Consider the following 15705-nt stretch of genomic DNA (forward strand, 5'->3'; position numbering starts at 1 on the left):
CGCTCATTAGCAGCTCGACAACAGATGGAAACGTTCTTTGCACTTTAGCAGATGAGAGGTTCACCTAGGGCCTAATGGTGCTATAATGTACATACATGTCTCCAAGCAGTCTACCTGACTACCTGATGATTGCCATTAGCTGAACTGAGACACGAGGTCAATGGCTGTGGTGCAGATGAACATAACACACAGAGCTATCATTTTCATTAATATGTTTTTTTTTAAACAAAGAATGCATAGTAAAGCAAACTTGCAGAAAGATTTGACATTTTGTGTTTCTTGTTGCACATACTGTCAGTAAAGGATGATAATAATTTGCAATGTTTATATATAAAGAGCTTTATTCCTATACAGAAAATACAAAGTACAAAAATAAAGAGTAACTTTGCCAAAAACAGATGATAAATAAAACGTTAAATACTGAAGCAAAGCAATTTATTGTTATCAGCAATGTTTTTAAATGTCCTCATGGAGCAGCTTTTAATATTGAAACTGAATACAACATCAAGGTTCTTAAGGTCAGCAAATTGGGCAGACAGATGGACTAGTCGAAACACAATCCATCTCCCCCTCATTCTTGGTGTTTTGGAAGAAAACTATTTTAATTTCCTTTTCATAAATTGAATATGAAACTTCCCAGTAAGTGCTCTATGAGTTTTATAACCCTTGGAGAACTCAGAAAAAGCACCCGAAGAATTCCCTTGTCACATGATGACTAAGTTATCCAAAAGGCCTTTCATATTCAATGAAATCATTGGATTAAATAGCTAATTTTTCACCACAATTACTGACCTTTACTCCTATAAAAACCTTGTTGTTATTCACACTAGTTCATCGTGAGATGACAGATTGCAGAGCACAGGCCAAGGTATGAACAATAAATATTATCACAAGACACTTGTGTGGACATAGTAATAAATAAATAATTTAAATGCAAAAATAAATATGATATCTGTTAGGTGTACAGTAAATGATACAGGATGCATAGCATCCATTTGGTAACAATAAGATAAACAATGGCAAATGCATTGTGGTCATCATCTGTGTTGATAAAAGAGAACATTAATGAGCACAATCTGGTAGACATCACATTATGCTATTTTTGTTATTGTTGCTGTAGATGGGGGGAAAACCCTGTAAGGCAGGGGTGTCCAAACTCGGTCCTGGAGGGGCGGCGTCCTGCATATTTTAGTAATCCCAATTAAGCACACCTGATCAAGCTAATCAAGCTCTTTCAGTTGCAGTTTCTCAATTTACATTCTTCAGCGGTCTTGTGTCCTCGTGTTCTAGTGCAACGTCATCATCAACAGCCAAGTTCAGTTCCAAAACTCAAGACCGCAAGAACAGAGGACACGTGAAAGTTCCCGGATGTGTTCTTGGTATCAAGGATGCATCGATGCAGACTTGAGTACCGAACTCGCTTTTGAAGTCCCAGAAGCCATTGCGACTGGAGGTGGGAAGCGCAGCATATTATGTAGATTTATTATTAAGGTTCAGTGATATAACTTATTTACCTTAGGAGTTTCCCTAAATGAAACAGTGAAAGTACACATTCCCTTGTGTACACATTAAGTGTTTATTTGCTTAAATTTGTATCAAATCTGTTTTATTTGTATTGTGCAATGTATATTTGTAAGGTCTTCACGCATAGTATTTATTGTGAAAAGGGTAAAAGCAATAAATCATTGTGTGAATGCTGTAATGTTTAAATAATTTTTCAGTTAAACACGCGTGAAGGTCACGTGACCATCAGGAAGGACGCAGCATCTCATTTCTCACAGGACGCATTCTCTGTCCTCGCGGATCTTCTGAGTTCATTTTTCCTAGGTGACCTAGCAAGACCAGTCTTCACAAAAACGCAAATACGTTCCCTGCATTCTTGGAATAAAGAAACAGCCTAGGTGTACTAGAAACATCCAGGCATGTGTGTTAAAGGAAGTTGAAGCTAAACTCTGAAGGAGTTTTGACACCCCTGCTGTAAGGCCATAACTATGGCAGATTCATCATTTTAGTGAAAACATAATATATGAACAAAGAACTTGTATTTTATGCACCTTTTATGCAGCCTTTAGACCGGCATCAAATTATTTGTAGTTTATCTATTAATATTTGATGTACCAGCATAAATACATTGGGGGGAAAACTACTGGATTTTCAACTGGACTAGACAGTCCCTGTGGTTAAGTATATTTAACAATATTTATTTATATTCACTTTATATTCTCATTTCTATATAAAAACTGGCCTTGTTGAACACTAACCCTTTTAAAACCCTTTACTTTATGATATTAAAAAGGATTAAAAATGTAAGATAGAAAAATAGTTTATATATATCAGTCCTTTAAAAAACCTGAGAAATGAAAATCCTACAGCAACTAAGTTCAACCTTCCAGCTGAAAGGTAATACTAACTGGCCTTTGTGTTTTCTGTGGGCTAAACTTTTAATAATACTCCACATATGTTTGTGCAATTACATTGTAATTGCAGCAATAATGTGCTGATAATAATGAACGATCCAAATGTTGCTAGTCTGGCTGAAACAAATAACATGCCAGACCGAAGGCCAGGAAAATGGGCACTGACATCCAGGATCAACAAATGGCTGACAAATGAAAAAGGATTTCATGCTTTATCCAAGTCTGATGAAACTCCTGGTAAGCAAATGCGTGTCGAGTTATAACATGTAGTTTTTGTTTATAGAGCCATTCAGATGGACGATCCAACGTTGCCATTCTTCCATCCTCAAACTTTCTCCACATTGAGTCTTTCGCGTATTCTGACTCCATTTAAGCTTTCTTTTGAGGTTTGGTGTGATGAAAGTTTGTATGTGCAGGCTGTTGTGAATCACTCACAGCCAAAACCAAAATCCCTCACAGCATAACACCACGGCCAACCCAGCCCGACCTTGTTCTGCAGCCATGGCCCAGGAGGCTTCCCGGTTCCTCCGTTCCCCTTGTTGACCGTTGCACCATTTTTTCAGGTCATGCTCCCCCTCCACTCTTTCAGCACGCCTCATCCCACGCATTCACAGTCTGATGCGGAGAGTGACTTGATGGTTCTCCAGGTTGTGGTAGCATCCATAAAGGAGACCGGTTCATAGCCTGTGGGGCGGCAGCAAGGGTGCGCGCTTACCTTCCTGGCGGTGCGCTTAGGCAGACTACCGTTGGCCAGCAAAGCACGTAGAGCTAAGTCATAGTTCCCCCGAGACCTCTGGCAGGAGCCCACGCAGAACTTAAAGAGGATGATCTCATCCGATTCAAAACCCATATCAAGGTCCCGTACACGCATCTCACGTTTCTCAACACGGCAGTCCCGACTGCTGTGCCTTCCTCTACTGCTTTTATCTTTCTTCTTCTTTTCCTCCTTCTCTTTTTTCTTCTTTTTCTTGCGTGCACCTTTGGTCTGTATGTCCGAGGTATCCGGTGAGCGAGGAGAACGTTCCCATCGTGCTGGCTGCTGGTCGTCCTCAATGAGAACAGATGGCTCTGCGGAAGAGGCGGAAACGGACAGAAGAGATGTTTATCACCTGCTCAGACTTGAATAATTCATTGTCGATTTATTTGCTGTAGAAATCATTCCCAGACATTTAACTCACCAAAGAGACCATGCCACGGGGAGTCACTGCCCTCCTCGAGCTCTTCTTCAACATCTGGAAAAGCCTCCAAGGGTGGATCCTCAACTCCTGCGGCACCAAATCCCACCGCAGCTTCTGATTCTGCTCGAAAACGTGACCTGCCCCCTGCCACTAGGGGCAGCAGAGACATCACAACCCATACAAGCACCTGAGCAAACAAAGCAAAGGTGGATGGTAAATGAAAGGATGGTTTACAGAGTAATTAGAGCATCGCCTGGTTACTTGATTCAGTAGATGTCCGAGCAAAGAATTCGCCCGTTTACACAGTACACACCTGCCAGCGTCTCCTTTGACATGGCTCGCTGGTGACTGATGGCATGGAAGGCATTGCTCCGATCTGACTCCTCGGCCACCACCAAACTCCCACCTGCATGAGAGAACAAGGAATGGCTTTATTATACAGCGACCTACAGTTATGCATGTTCATGCCAAGGTAGGTAATGTAAACTGGAGAGAGCAACATGCGGGTGACACATACACACGCATACAAACGTACAATCAAAGCTGTCCCATTCATCACGGTCATAATGCCTTTAGAAACCATGCTTATTGTTGTTATAGAATGAGACCGGTGTGATCTCTGAGCATGGCTGGTGCTGACTTGCCTGCGGACAAAGCTACAATGTTAAAAGAGCAGTTGTCCGTCAAATAAACAGCCTGGAAGCAAACGCTGTCAAAAGCATTCTTGACGTGGTTAGATTGCAACGAGTAGAAGAAGTTTTGTGCTGCAAGCCACAGAGAGGTTGATAAGAGCTCTGAGCGATGCAGATGTTTATTGACTCATTGCAGTGTGTGACTGTGTAACCTGTGCTAGGGGCTCTGATTTATATCAGGGTCAGGAACAGGGCAGAGTGTCTCAGTTAACACCATTCAAACAGCAGGACTCCGTCAAACACAGCATCCCAAAAATGATTGATGAGGACAGACCAATTATTTGCTAGGGGAAAAGGGATGTGCTCTGCTTATGTTTTGGCATAGTGTTATATTGTTCCCGTTTTACAGAGTTGACTGGATTCCTTTCTTGCGCTCAGCTCTGAGAGATCCGCTTCAGGAAGAACTGAACTGATGGCACACTTAAGCCCACTTTACGAGAATTAACTGGCAATAAAGCAGTTAGCCGCAAGAGGATGTGCTTTAATTTTAACATGGTTACAGGGTGTTGTTTGACACAACATGTTGCTGGTGGTGTGAAATGCCTGAAGAGTTCATTTGAAAGCCAGTTTTTAAACTGCAAACTGTTCTGAGGAACTATTGTACAGTTTTTGCAAGATCTGTGAGTGTCACAAACAGTGTTGGGGTAATGGACTGACAGTTTCAATTTACAGTACTAGAACTTCTATGCTAAGCTGCTTTGACATGATCCACATTGTAAAAGCTCTATTTAAATAAAGATGAACTGAATTCAATAACGCATTACAAGTAACGTAAGTTACGTAATAAAAGTAACATTACTTTAAAATAAGTACTTAGTAATAATAATACAAATAAGTACAAAATAAGTTACTTTTTAGTTTAATTAATTCACTTAAAAAAAAACAAATTGTTGAATTAAAATTAGTCACAATAAATCACGCAATGAGAGAAAGTGTTCATTATTTTGAACAAATTGAAGAAAAGGAAAAGGAGATTGTCTAAATAGACAGTGATTTTACTTAAGACAAATAGTACAAAAGTAGCAAACACATTGCTTTAAACCTTCAATAATCTGTATATACGACATGTATACTGTAGCTCCCAGGTCAGGAAGTTCTCACATAACATCATATATATATATCTATATATATATATATATATATATATATATATATATATATATATATATATATATATACATACAGTTGAAGTCAAAATTATTAGCCCCCCTTTTAATTTTTTGTTCTTTTTTTTAATTTTCCAAAATGATGTATAACGGAGCAAGGAAATTTTCACAGTATGTCTGATAATACTTTTTTTTCTGGAGAAAGTCTTATTTGTTTTATTTTGGCTAGGATAAAAGCAGTTTTTCTTTTTTAAAAAAAACATTTTAGGTCAAAATTATTAGCCACTTTAAGCTATATATTTCTTGATAGTCTACAGAACAAATCATCATTATACAATAACTTGCCTAATTACTCTAACTTGCCTAGTTAACCTAATTAACCTAGTTAAGCCTTTAAATGTCACTTTAAGCTGTATAGAAGTGTCTTGGAAAATTTCTAGTAAAATATAATTTACTGTCATCATGACAACGATAAAAAAATCTGTTATTAAAAATGAGTTATTAAAACTATTGTGTTCAGAAATTAGTTGAAAAAAATCTTCTCTCCGTTTAACAGAAATTGGGGAAAAAAAATAAAAAGGGGACTAATGTGTGTGTTTAAGGTGAATATAGGTGTAGATTATTCAGTGTGTTGATTATTGCAGAGCTCCTCTCTCCTCTTTTAAAGAAACCAAAAGTAAAATAAAAAAGAACAGAAATTTGTCTAAAACAGAGATGCTCAAACTAGTTGGCCCATGGTTTGTTTGGCCCACCATCCCATTTGAGAAGAGAGGAAGAATGATGGGGATGACTGTAGAGATCAAATTGTAATGTAACCCTTTGTTTTTTGTTTTATTGTTATTGTTAAAAGCCAAAAAAATTAAATGGTTCAATTAAATGGTGTATATTAATCAGATTTTGTCTAAATGTTTATATATATATATATATATATATATATATATATATATATATATATATATATATATATATATATATATATATATATATATATATATATATAGTCACACACCATTGCATAGAATTTGGCAAGCAAATCAAGTCAAAGGCAGTTTCTTCATGACCAGTGTATTCAGCCTTGAACTCCACTATGTTATAAATGTAATTGTTTGTTTTTATTTTATTTTAAAAAGTTATACTGCATTAGATAATACAATTTAAAGTATCATTTTTTATTTATTTTGAAATATTCTGAAATAAATTAGGAAATAACCCATGGTAACTTTAATGTAGGGCGTCACGGTAGCGCAGAGGGTAGCACAACTGCCTCACAGCAAGAAGGTCATTTCTGTGTGGAGTTTGCATGTTCTCTCCGTGTTCGCGTGAGTTTCCTCTGGGTCCTCTGGTTTCCCCCACAAGTCTAAAGACATGGGCTACAGGTGAATTGGGTAAGCTATATTGGGTAAGCTATATTAGTATATGTGAGTGAATGAGTGTGTGTGGTGGTTTCCCAGTGATGGGTTGCAGCTGAAAGGGCATCCGCTGCGTTAAACATATGCTGGATAAGTTGGTGGTTCATTCCCCTGTGGTGACCCCAGATTAATAAAGGGACTAAGCCAAAAAGAAAATGAATGAATGAACTTTAATGTAATGTAGTTTGGTATAAATACCTTTGGCCCATAGCTCTCAGTGATATTTGTTTTTTGGATAAAGATTGGGCACCCCTGGTCTAAATAAATAAAAAAACTACACAACCGAATTGATGAACTGTACCAAAGGAATAATTCTTTGATACTAACTAAAGAGAAGATTTATTCAACTGTGAATGTTTTAAAAGATTAACCTCATGAGAGCAGTAGATGACAGCAAAGATGATGTAAAAATGATTAAGACAAATAATAAAAATACAAAATCGTATCTTTTTCATTCTGTTAAAATTGATGGTGACTTTGACTGTCCCTGCTCTCACTTTCAGTTTATCTTATTTGGTGTTTAACGCAAGAAAGCAAGCTATGCTGGCTGGGAATGACATGAGGGTAGATGATGACAGATATTTCATTTTGAAGTGAAACTAACCCATTAAGCCTGCTTTATGGAACTACTTGTGAGACGTAACCTAATTTCAGATCACTCTGTAGCTATTCTTTACATATTGGATCATTTTGTGATGACTCTCATAATGTTAAGGAAAGGTCAGTGTGAAGTTTTAAGAGTCAGAATCTTCTGTTAAGCGTTTCTCAAGCAGTAGGTTGCCACTTACAGCTCACCTTTGGACTTAAATACTCTTAAATGATATAAATCTTCAGTCAATAAAATAAAAAAGTAGTATCTCATGTGCTCCCCAGGAGCATCAAATACATCTAATGCTTTATCTTAAGATCTTCAGTCATCTTGGTTTATTGGCTGCTTAAGGGAAATGTAAAATTTATGTCTTCTAAATCCAGCCAAATAAATATGAACCTGATTTCAACAGCTTCAGGACATATTTATAGCCTCTCCAGAGGCCGGCTAGAGCTGAGAAAGACTACATATGACCAGAGATGAATGTGGACATGCTGTCAAGAGGCTTTACAGCATGGATTCCCATTGAAATGTGCCTTCTACTCTCTGCATGTGTTGCATTAAAACCGAAGAGTTGTTTATGTGCGAGGATTTATTGTATTCTGATGATTTTCTAATTGTAATTGTATACATCTCCGAATCGCCTTAAATATGTGGCACTTCATCTAAACTGTCATAATTGCTTTGATCATAAGCGACATAAAAGCATACGCCCTGAGCTGCATATGTGATTGTTTGTTTATAAATGGTTTGCGTGCGTGTGTATGAGTGTTATGGCTGTGACTCTGTGAGCGCACACATCTGTGTTCCTGACCACAACAATCATTCTTACAGTCTGGCCGGCTTCCCTCCTTCACTCTTCAGCTTCTATCCAGCTGAATTTATAAACCGAATGCAGAAAAAGCAGACTGACCGTAACAAGCAAATCAATATCAGACACCTACGGAGAAACGAGATCAGCTCCGACGCAAGAATTCGCAAATCTATCCATTGTGGAATACGCAAGTGCAATCTGGCTAATAGGTTGGCCTGCACTCGGGGTCTGTGCGGCTCATTTCACGCTGTCAGTTTCTAAACAAGCCCCTTGGCCTCTGGTTGCCTGTCGACCCCCCACCTCACTGCTTCCTGTAAGCTGAGCTGACATGCTGGAGCACAGGCCAGAGGTTATGATAAGAGCACTACCTGCCTCTCAAACACACAGCAGGCCGTTACCATCAGATTTGCTATGAAGGTGATCTACGATGCATCAGATTCACACCACACATGCAAATTGTTAGTTATTTGTAAGGCAGATATCACTACTCATGCTTGACATATACCTCATACTTTGCCATTGATATACTTTCAACCTCTAAATATTCATCTTAAGTGAATGACCTCTCCCATAATGTGCCTCTGGACCACAAAACCAGTCATAAGCATCTCTTTTTTTATTTTTAAATTTGTGATTTATACATCACCTAAAGTTAAATACATAAGCTTTCCACTGATTAACTTATTAAACTGAGCTGATCATGTTCTAACTTCATTTTATAAGTTACACAAGATGTTTTAAGTCAGTTTAACATAATATAAGTTCAATGGACTCATAAGGTTAATTTGATTCAGCTTGAAAATTTAAGGCAACCAGGATTTTTTACAGTGTTGTGATAGGACAGTATTTGGCCAATATACAGCTATCAAAAAAATCTAAATACTGAGAAAATCACCTTTAAATTTGTTTAAATTAGGTTCTAGTAATGCACATTTCTAATCAATGATTGTGTTTTGGTATAACAAGGTATAATGATTTATGGCATAAAAGAAAAATGGATCATTTTGACTTATACAAGGTATTTTTGGCCTTTGCCAAAAAAAAAAAAAAAAAAAAAAAAAAAAAAAAAAAAAAAAATATATATATATATATATATATATATATATATATATATATATATATATATATATATATATATATATATACATATATATATATATATATATATATATATATATATATATATATATATATATATACCCATGCACATTTAAGATGGGTACAGTTAACACATATGTTTTTAGCATTTCATGTTTTAACATTTTATTCAGTTATTTTTTTTAACTAATTCAGTTGTAACCATAGATAATTATTGCCATCAAACATTTCATTTTCAAGTATTTGTGAATTAATTTTGATTAAACATCAATTGCTCTATATTTCAATATTTTACAATCACATTTCAATATTTTACAATCACATAATAGCAACGCTCTCCCACATTCTTAGCTATTAAAACTGCCTTTATTTTCGATTTTGGTATAAGATTGCAGAACGATGGTTTGACTAGAAGTATACAGTTTTCACCATCATACTGATAACTTTTCAGTCATTCGGCAAAATTACAGTTTGAACCGCTGTAGTTAAAAACACCATTCTTTACAGTCGTGCCGAAACCTGGGATCCTTTGCAGTGATTTTTCTGAAATTTACTTTAACCAGTCTTAGCTGGATTTTATACAGCGGACCTGGTGAATGGATTAAAACTGGTCTTCTAACCACAAGAGTGGGTAAGTTTGCTTTTATTGTTCCTCTATTTGCTTAAATTGCATGAAACAGAAATTACAAGACTATAATTTGTTTCAATAGTTCAATAGATTACCTCCTCAACGATGGAAGGGTTCATTTCTAAAGAAAGTGATGCATTGTTAGCTTTATGGACCAAAAAGTCAAACCTACACTGTGTAAACTCAGCAAAGAAGGACTTGAGTTAACAGACTCAGAGTCAACATTATAAATTACATGTGTTACTCAGGACTGCGTAACGTGATGTCAGAAATACCTTCAATTATAAAAGCTAAACGTGAAGGATTTGATGTTCAAAAATCAGAGGCTGAAAAGTCAGAGGCAAAAATTCTAGATCTCCAGTTACAGCTTGATAATTTACTAGCTGAACAGTTAGCCCTGGCTGAAAAATGCAGAAGTTAAAAAGTCACCATTGCTGATTTAAAAGCTATGCTAAAAGCACAGAAGTTTGTGTCTCCCAAAATGCTTAACAGCAGTGGGATTGAAAAGCATGTTCACTTCTTAGATGAAGTTACTTGTAATAAATCTAAAATGATTTGTTCAGATTTGATCATTTTATACAGTTATTTGTAACTAATTCAGTTGTAACCATTGGGTATTATTGTCATTAAAACATTTCATTTTCAAGTATTTGTGAATTACTTTTGATTTAACATCAACACTTAATTGCTCCATATTGCAAAACAATACAATCACATAATAGCAAAGCTCTCCCACATTATTAGCTATTAATATTGCCCTTATTTCCATTTTTGGTATTCGATTGCAGAAGGATGGTTTGACTAGAAATGTTCAGTTTTCACCAACATGACTGGTTAAATATGATACTAGTTAAAGATACCATGCTTTACAAGCAAGACAATCCTCTGTGGTGATTTTTAGGGGCAACATGACTGGCTTTGTGGTCCAGAATCATATAAGATATACAGATGAAGTCAGAATTATTAGCCCTCCTGAATTATTTTTTTCCCCATTTTTTGTTTAACGGAGCAAGATTTTTTCAACACATTTCTAAGCAAAATAGCATTAATAACTCATTTTTAATAAATTATTTGTTTTATCCTTGCCATGATGACAATATTTTTCAAGACACTTCTATACAGCTTTAAGTGACATTTAAAGGCTTAACTAGGTTAATTAGGTTTACTAGGCAGGTTAGGGTAATTAGGCAAGTTATTGTATAATGATGGTTTGTTCTGTAGATCGAAAAAAAAAAATATTGCTTTAAGGAGCTAATAATTTTGACCTTAAAATGGTTCTTAAAAAATTAAAAACTGCTTTTATCCTAGCCGAAATAAAACAAATAAGACTTTCTCCAGAAGAAAAAATATTATCAGACATACTGTGAACATTTCCTTGTTCTGTTAAACATAATTTGGGAAATATTTAAAAAAGAAAAAAACATTCAAAGGGGGCTAATAATTCTGACTTCAACTGTATATTATGCAACAGATGCAAAGGATATTTCAAATCAGGCGTATCAAAACTGTTCTAAGCACTTGACAAGTGCTAAATTGGGTGAAAATCCGATGATTCAGGTTGGCTGCATCTAAAATTGCATTCTTCCATACTATGCAGTGAAAGACTGTATGTCTGAATTCACAGTATTCATATAATACTCAGTCTGATTCATAAGCTTTCATGTAAACACATCAATCCAGATGACATTTTGCTTGGATTGGAATAGGTGGTGTTGACCTGTACATCTAGGCAAAAAGCATGCAAATTTCTGGATTTGACTCAATCAGAATTAAACATACATTATTCACATACGCACTGTCACAAAGCATATGTTTACATATGTTTTACATCTTACAGATGTGCCTATTGCTTGGTCTTTAGAAAAGACTTGGTCAAAAGAAAAGACTGAATATTTCAATTTATGACATTTTATAGATGTGAAATCCAATCATTATTATGTAAGTCCCTTTATTAATCCGGGGTCGCCACAGTAGAATGAACCACCAACATATCCAGCATATGTTTTACACAGCGGATGCCCTTCCAACTGCAACCCAACCGGAGCACACAGGGAGAACATGCAAACTCCACACAGGAATGCCAACTGACCCAGCCGAGCCTCGAACCAGCAACCTTCTTGCTGTGAGGCGATTGTGCTTCCCACTGCGCCACTGCATTGCAGACTATATACGTCATACATGTAATTTGCATGTATTTGCATATATTATTTGATTTGATTTATGTATTTCGAACAAAAAAAATCATACAAAATATATTTCAACATGGTCAAAAAGGAGTGGGATGAAGCACAAGCTAATTGCATGTAAAATAAGCAAAAATGCCAATAATAATAGCAGCTTCAGTGCTACACTGCAAAAATGCTTTTGATTGCTTGTAACACTTAAAACTTACTTGTTTCTAGTCCAAATATCTAAAAATTCTTAATCAAGAAGCATTTTCTTGACAAGAAATACAGGTTTTAAGAAAACAATGTCAAAATTAAGTAAGTTTTTTCCTTAAAACAGCATTATAATCTGCCAATGGGAAAAGCAAAATAACCTTATGTCAAAGGGAAAACCAGATTATTATGCTAACCCCATTGGCAGATTATTTTGCTTGTTTTAAGCAAAAACTCACTTAGTTTTGGCATATTATTTCTTAAAATAAGACAATATTTTGTGCCTGTCAATTTTGAGATATTTTGACTAGAAACAAGACAAAAAATCTAAGAAAAGCATTTTTTTTTTAATTTACAGAAGTAAATATTTATATTAGTGGCTAAATTATATAAGCTGTTTGGCTTTGGGATTGTACAAATCCTTTCAGATGAGACTAAAAATGTATACAAATTAGCTGAAAATTCACCAAAATGTCAATTAGTAACATTTTCCAGTGACATCTTTGTGGAATTCTCTAGTTCTGAAAGCTGTATACTGTTCACTATATATACGCTAATGTTTAGTAATGCATGCAATGCACTGCAAATTCAAATGAATTTGTGAATACAATTACACAGTTTATATACATATAAACAACTTTGTGAATCTAAAATCAGAGCGAATTTCTTCAGATTGATGCAATTAATGGATGTTACCAAACCTAGTGTGTAGTGAGGTTTGCATGAGTACTGTAGCAGACATGGGGTTCTTAACGAATTTAATTAATGAACTGTTTCAATAATTACAAAATTTGAATGGTTCCATTTGTTTAGTACTTCTAAGAAATTAACAGAAATTATGATTACAATTACTAATACATATAAATCATTTCTAGCTGCTTTTACGGTAATACTATTTGATTGATAAACACAATTTAATTTGAGCCTTTAACTAAATATTAAATAACAATAGCAAACAAGCAAAATGGAACATATGTCCTAGATTTTTCTAAAGTACTTATGTAAAATATAATTTGTATTAAAGGCACAATATGTCCAATTTGTTTATTAAAATCAACAATGTTATATATTTTGCTGACACTGAGTGTACATTATAACAAATGTTTCAAAGAATTTTTAAATACTGAGAAATAAAATTTTTTAAGACAGACCGTGTCTTGTGTTACCTTGCTAAAGATGTCACACACCCTCGATTTCCAGTTTGATTTAGTAGAAAACAGAGACATGGTGAAATTATTTGCTTTAATATGTTGTGTGTTTTATCAGACTGCACCAAGCAGCATTATAACAGAACCCTAAAATGTACTTAGTATGATAAAACAGCGCTGATTCTTCCTCATAATCACAACCAAAAAAACTAGATGCAGTCGACTGTGGCATAATAAAAGCTCTGCTGTTTTGCTTCAGCTCTCTTGTTTCGCTTCTACAGCTTTACTCTGCTTCATACAACCAGCTCATTCGTGAACATGATTTCAGTAGGAGACCTGTAGGGTGTAATAACGACGACAACTCTCACAAATTCCACACTCAGCGACGGCGTCATCAAACTACTTGTGTTTTGAATACACACCTTCTAGCTGCAAAATTATATACTGTGCCTTTTAAAGCTACACTGATTTAGGCTCCACACTGAATTGGCAACTGTGTGGGGTTGATTGACACCTAAAAGTACACTCTTAAGAATCATTAGTGCAGAATTTATGCTACATTAATTCACTTAATAGAATTACTGTCCTTAATGTGACAGTTCAAGCAGAACAGAAAGTTCTGTCATGATTTACTTAAACTTTACTTGTACCAAATCAGTTTCTTCTGTTGAACACAAATAAACATATTTTGAAGAAAGCTGGAAAACTGTAACCATTTACTTCCATAGTAATTGTTTTTTTTTTTCTATGGAAGTCAGTGGTTACAAGTTTTACGCTTTCTTCAAAACACTTCTTTTGTTTTCAACAGAAGAAAGAAACATCATTGACGCGTAAAACCTTAAGGGTGAGCAAAGTGAGTAAACTTTTAAGTTTTAGGTGAAATCTGGTCATGCTATTAATGTTTCTAATGTAACACATCATTGTGTAATGTATGATCTACTGCAGTGGTCATCTTTGCACACAATGTGACATATTTACTGGCTTCAATTTATATTTAAATGTATTCATTTTAAGTATCCTTATTATTTACAACAATATTTTGTATTTTTTTCCCTTAAATTATTAAGTAAGACACTCTGTTTTTGTCCCTCATTTTAAAAAATCCATTGGTAAAAGAGCTTTTATGTTTAAGAGTCCAGTAGATTGGAATAATTTACCTGTTAACATTCGTTCCATTGCATCATTTAAGGTGTTTAAACAAACTTAGCTGTCATATTTTATTTTGGACTGTACTTGTTTTTCCTGAGGATGTTAATATTTATTTGGTGATTTGATTCACTGATCTGTATATCTATATGTATATTTATGTACGTTTATCCTGATGAATTAATAACTAACTAACAAACACAATAGTCCAATGGAAATGAATTAAAAATAACATGTTAATTAATTCAAATACAAACATTTTTTGGACAAACCGCTGAAACAATCTACTGCGTAAAAAATAACAACATTTCCACAAATATGAAATCAGTGAAGATAATTAACATCGCTTAAGCAGACTAAAATTTACCTAAAGGCTGCAAATTTACATCAACACAAATGAGATGCAAGAACCCTCTCGATTTGGTTTCAGATTTGGTTAGGGAAACCCACATCTTCCTGAGAGCACAAAAACTTAGGCCAAAAGTCAAGAAAGTGTGGTTCAAGAGGAAACCCACAGTCGCAAACCCAAACCAAACAATATGCAGACATCTTCCTTCACAGTCTCTCTGATAGATGTGCACCTGGTTGTGTTTACAAAGTGCCCTGAGCAGTGTCTTTGTTGGCCAGTTGCTCTGTGTGTCCTGCATCACGCAAGCTGAAGGACAGGACTCCTCTTGAGGATCTCCAGAGCGCCGCTGACGGCCTCCGTGCTGGGAGTCTCATTGATTAAAGACATGCTTCAAACACACAACAACCTGCCCTCGGGCACATACATGCCACTGGTAAAGAATATGGGAGAATCACAGTGGCGTCATTGTGACTATCATGGATGCAAACTAGCAGATGCAAATAGAGTTTGTGCATGACTCAAGTGATGTGCAATGGAAAATCTATACAATGAAAAAATAAAAGAAGATGAATTGTTAGTTGTGATGTTTAAGGCACTGCAGCGACTACAGGGTTTTATATACCTGTTTTGATTTTATAGCGTCTGCCTTCCACATCCGTTTTTATTGCACTGGTAATTGTAATAAAATGTTATTAACTTCAAAATTCTCATAGGCTTCACATACTTTTAAAATAGAAAGACTCCAAAATGTTG

The 15705-nt window shown here is 35.4% G+C and overlaps 1 protein-coding gene across 2 annotated transcripts in view; it reads right to left on the minus strand.

The window, feature by feature from the left end:
• Positions 1–2339: 2339 nt before the first annotated feature.
• Positions 2340–15705, minus strand: part of LOC130235595 (artemin) — a 33733-nt gene continuing 20367 nt past the window's right edge. Inside the window, exons 2-4 of one of the 2 annotated variants that reach the window (XM_056466120.1) lie at positions 3909–4001; positions 3596–3782; positions 2340–3485 (exon numbers count right to left, since the gene is read on the minus strand). In XM_056466120.1, coding sequence (XP_056322095.1) covers positions 3013–3485; positions 3596–3782; positions 3909–3962 — 714 coding nt within the window. In that variant the 5' untranslated portion in view covers positions 3963–4001 and the 3' untranslated portion in view covers positions 2340–3012. Of the gene's footprint in view, positions 3486–3595; positions 3783–3908; positions 4024–15705 lie in introns of those variants that run through there. The other variant, XM_056466119.1, reaches the window with a different exon arrangement.

Source organism: Danio aesculapii, chromosome 2, assembly GCF_903798145.1.
Source record: "Danio aesculapii chromosome 2, fDanAes4.1, whole genome shotgun sequence".
NCBI lineage: Eukaryota > Metazoa > Chordata > Actinopteri > Cypriniformes > Danionidae > Danio > Danio aesculapii.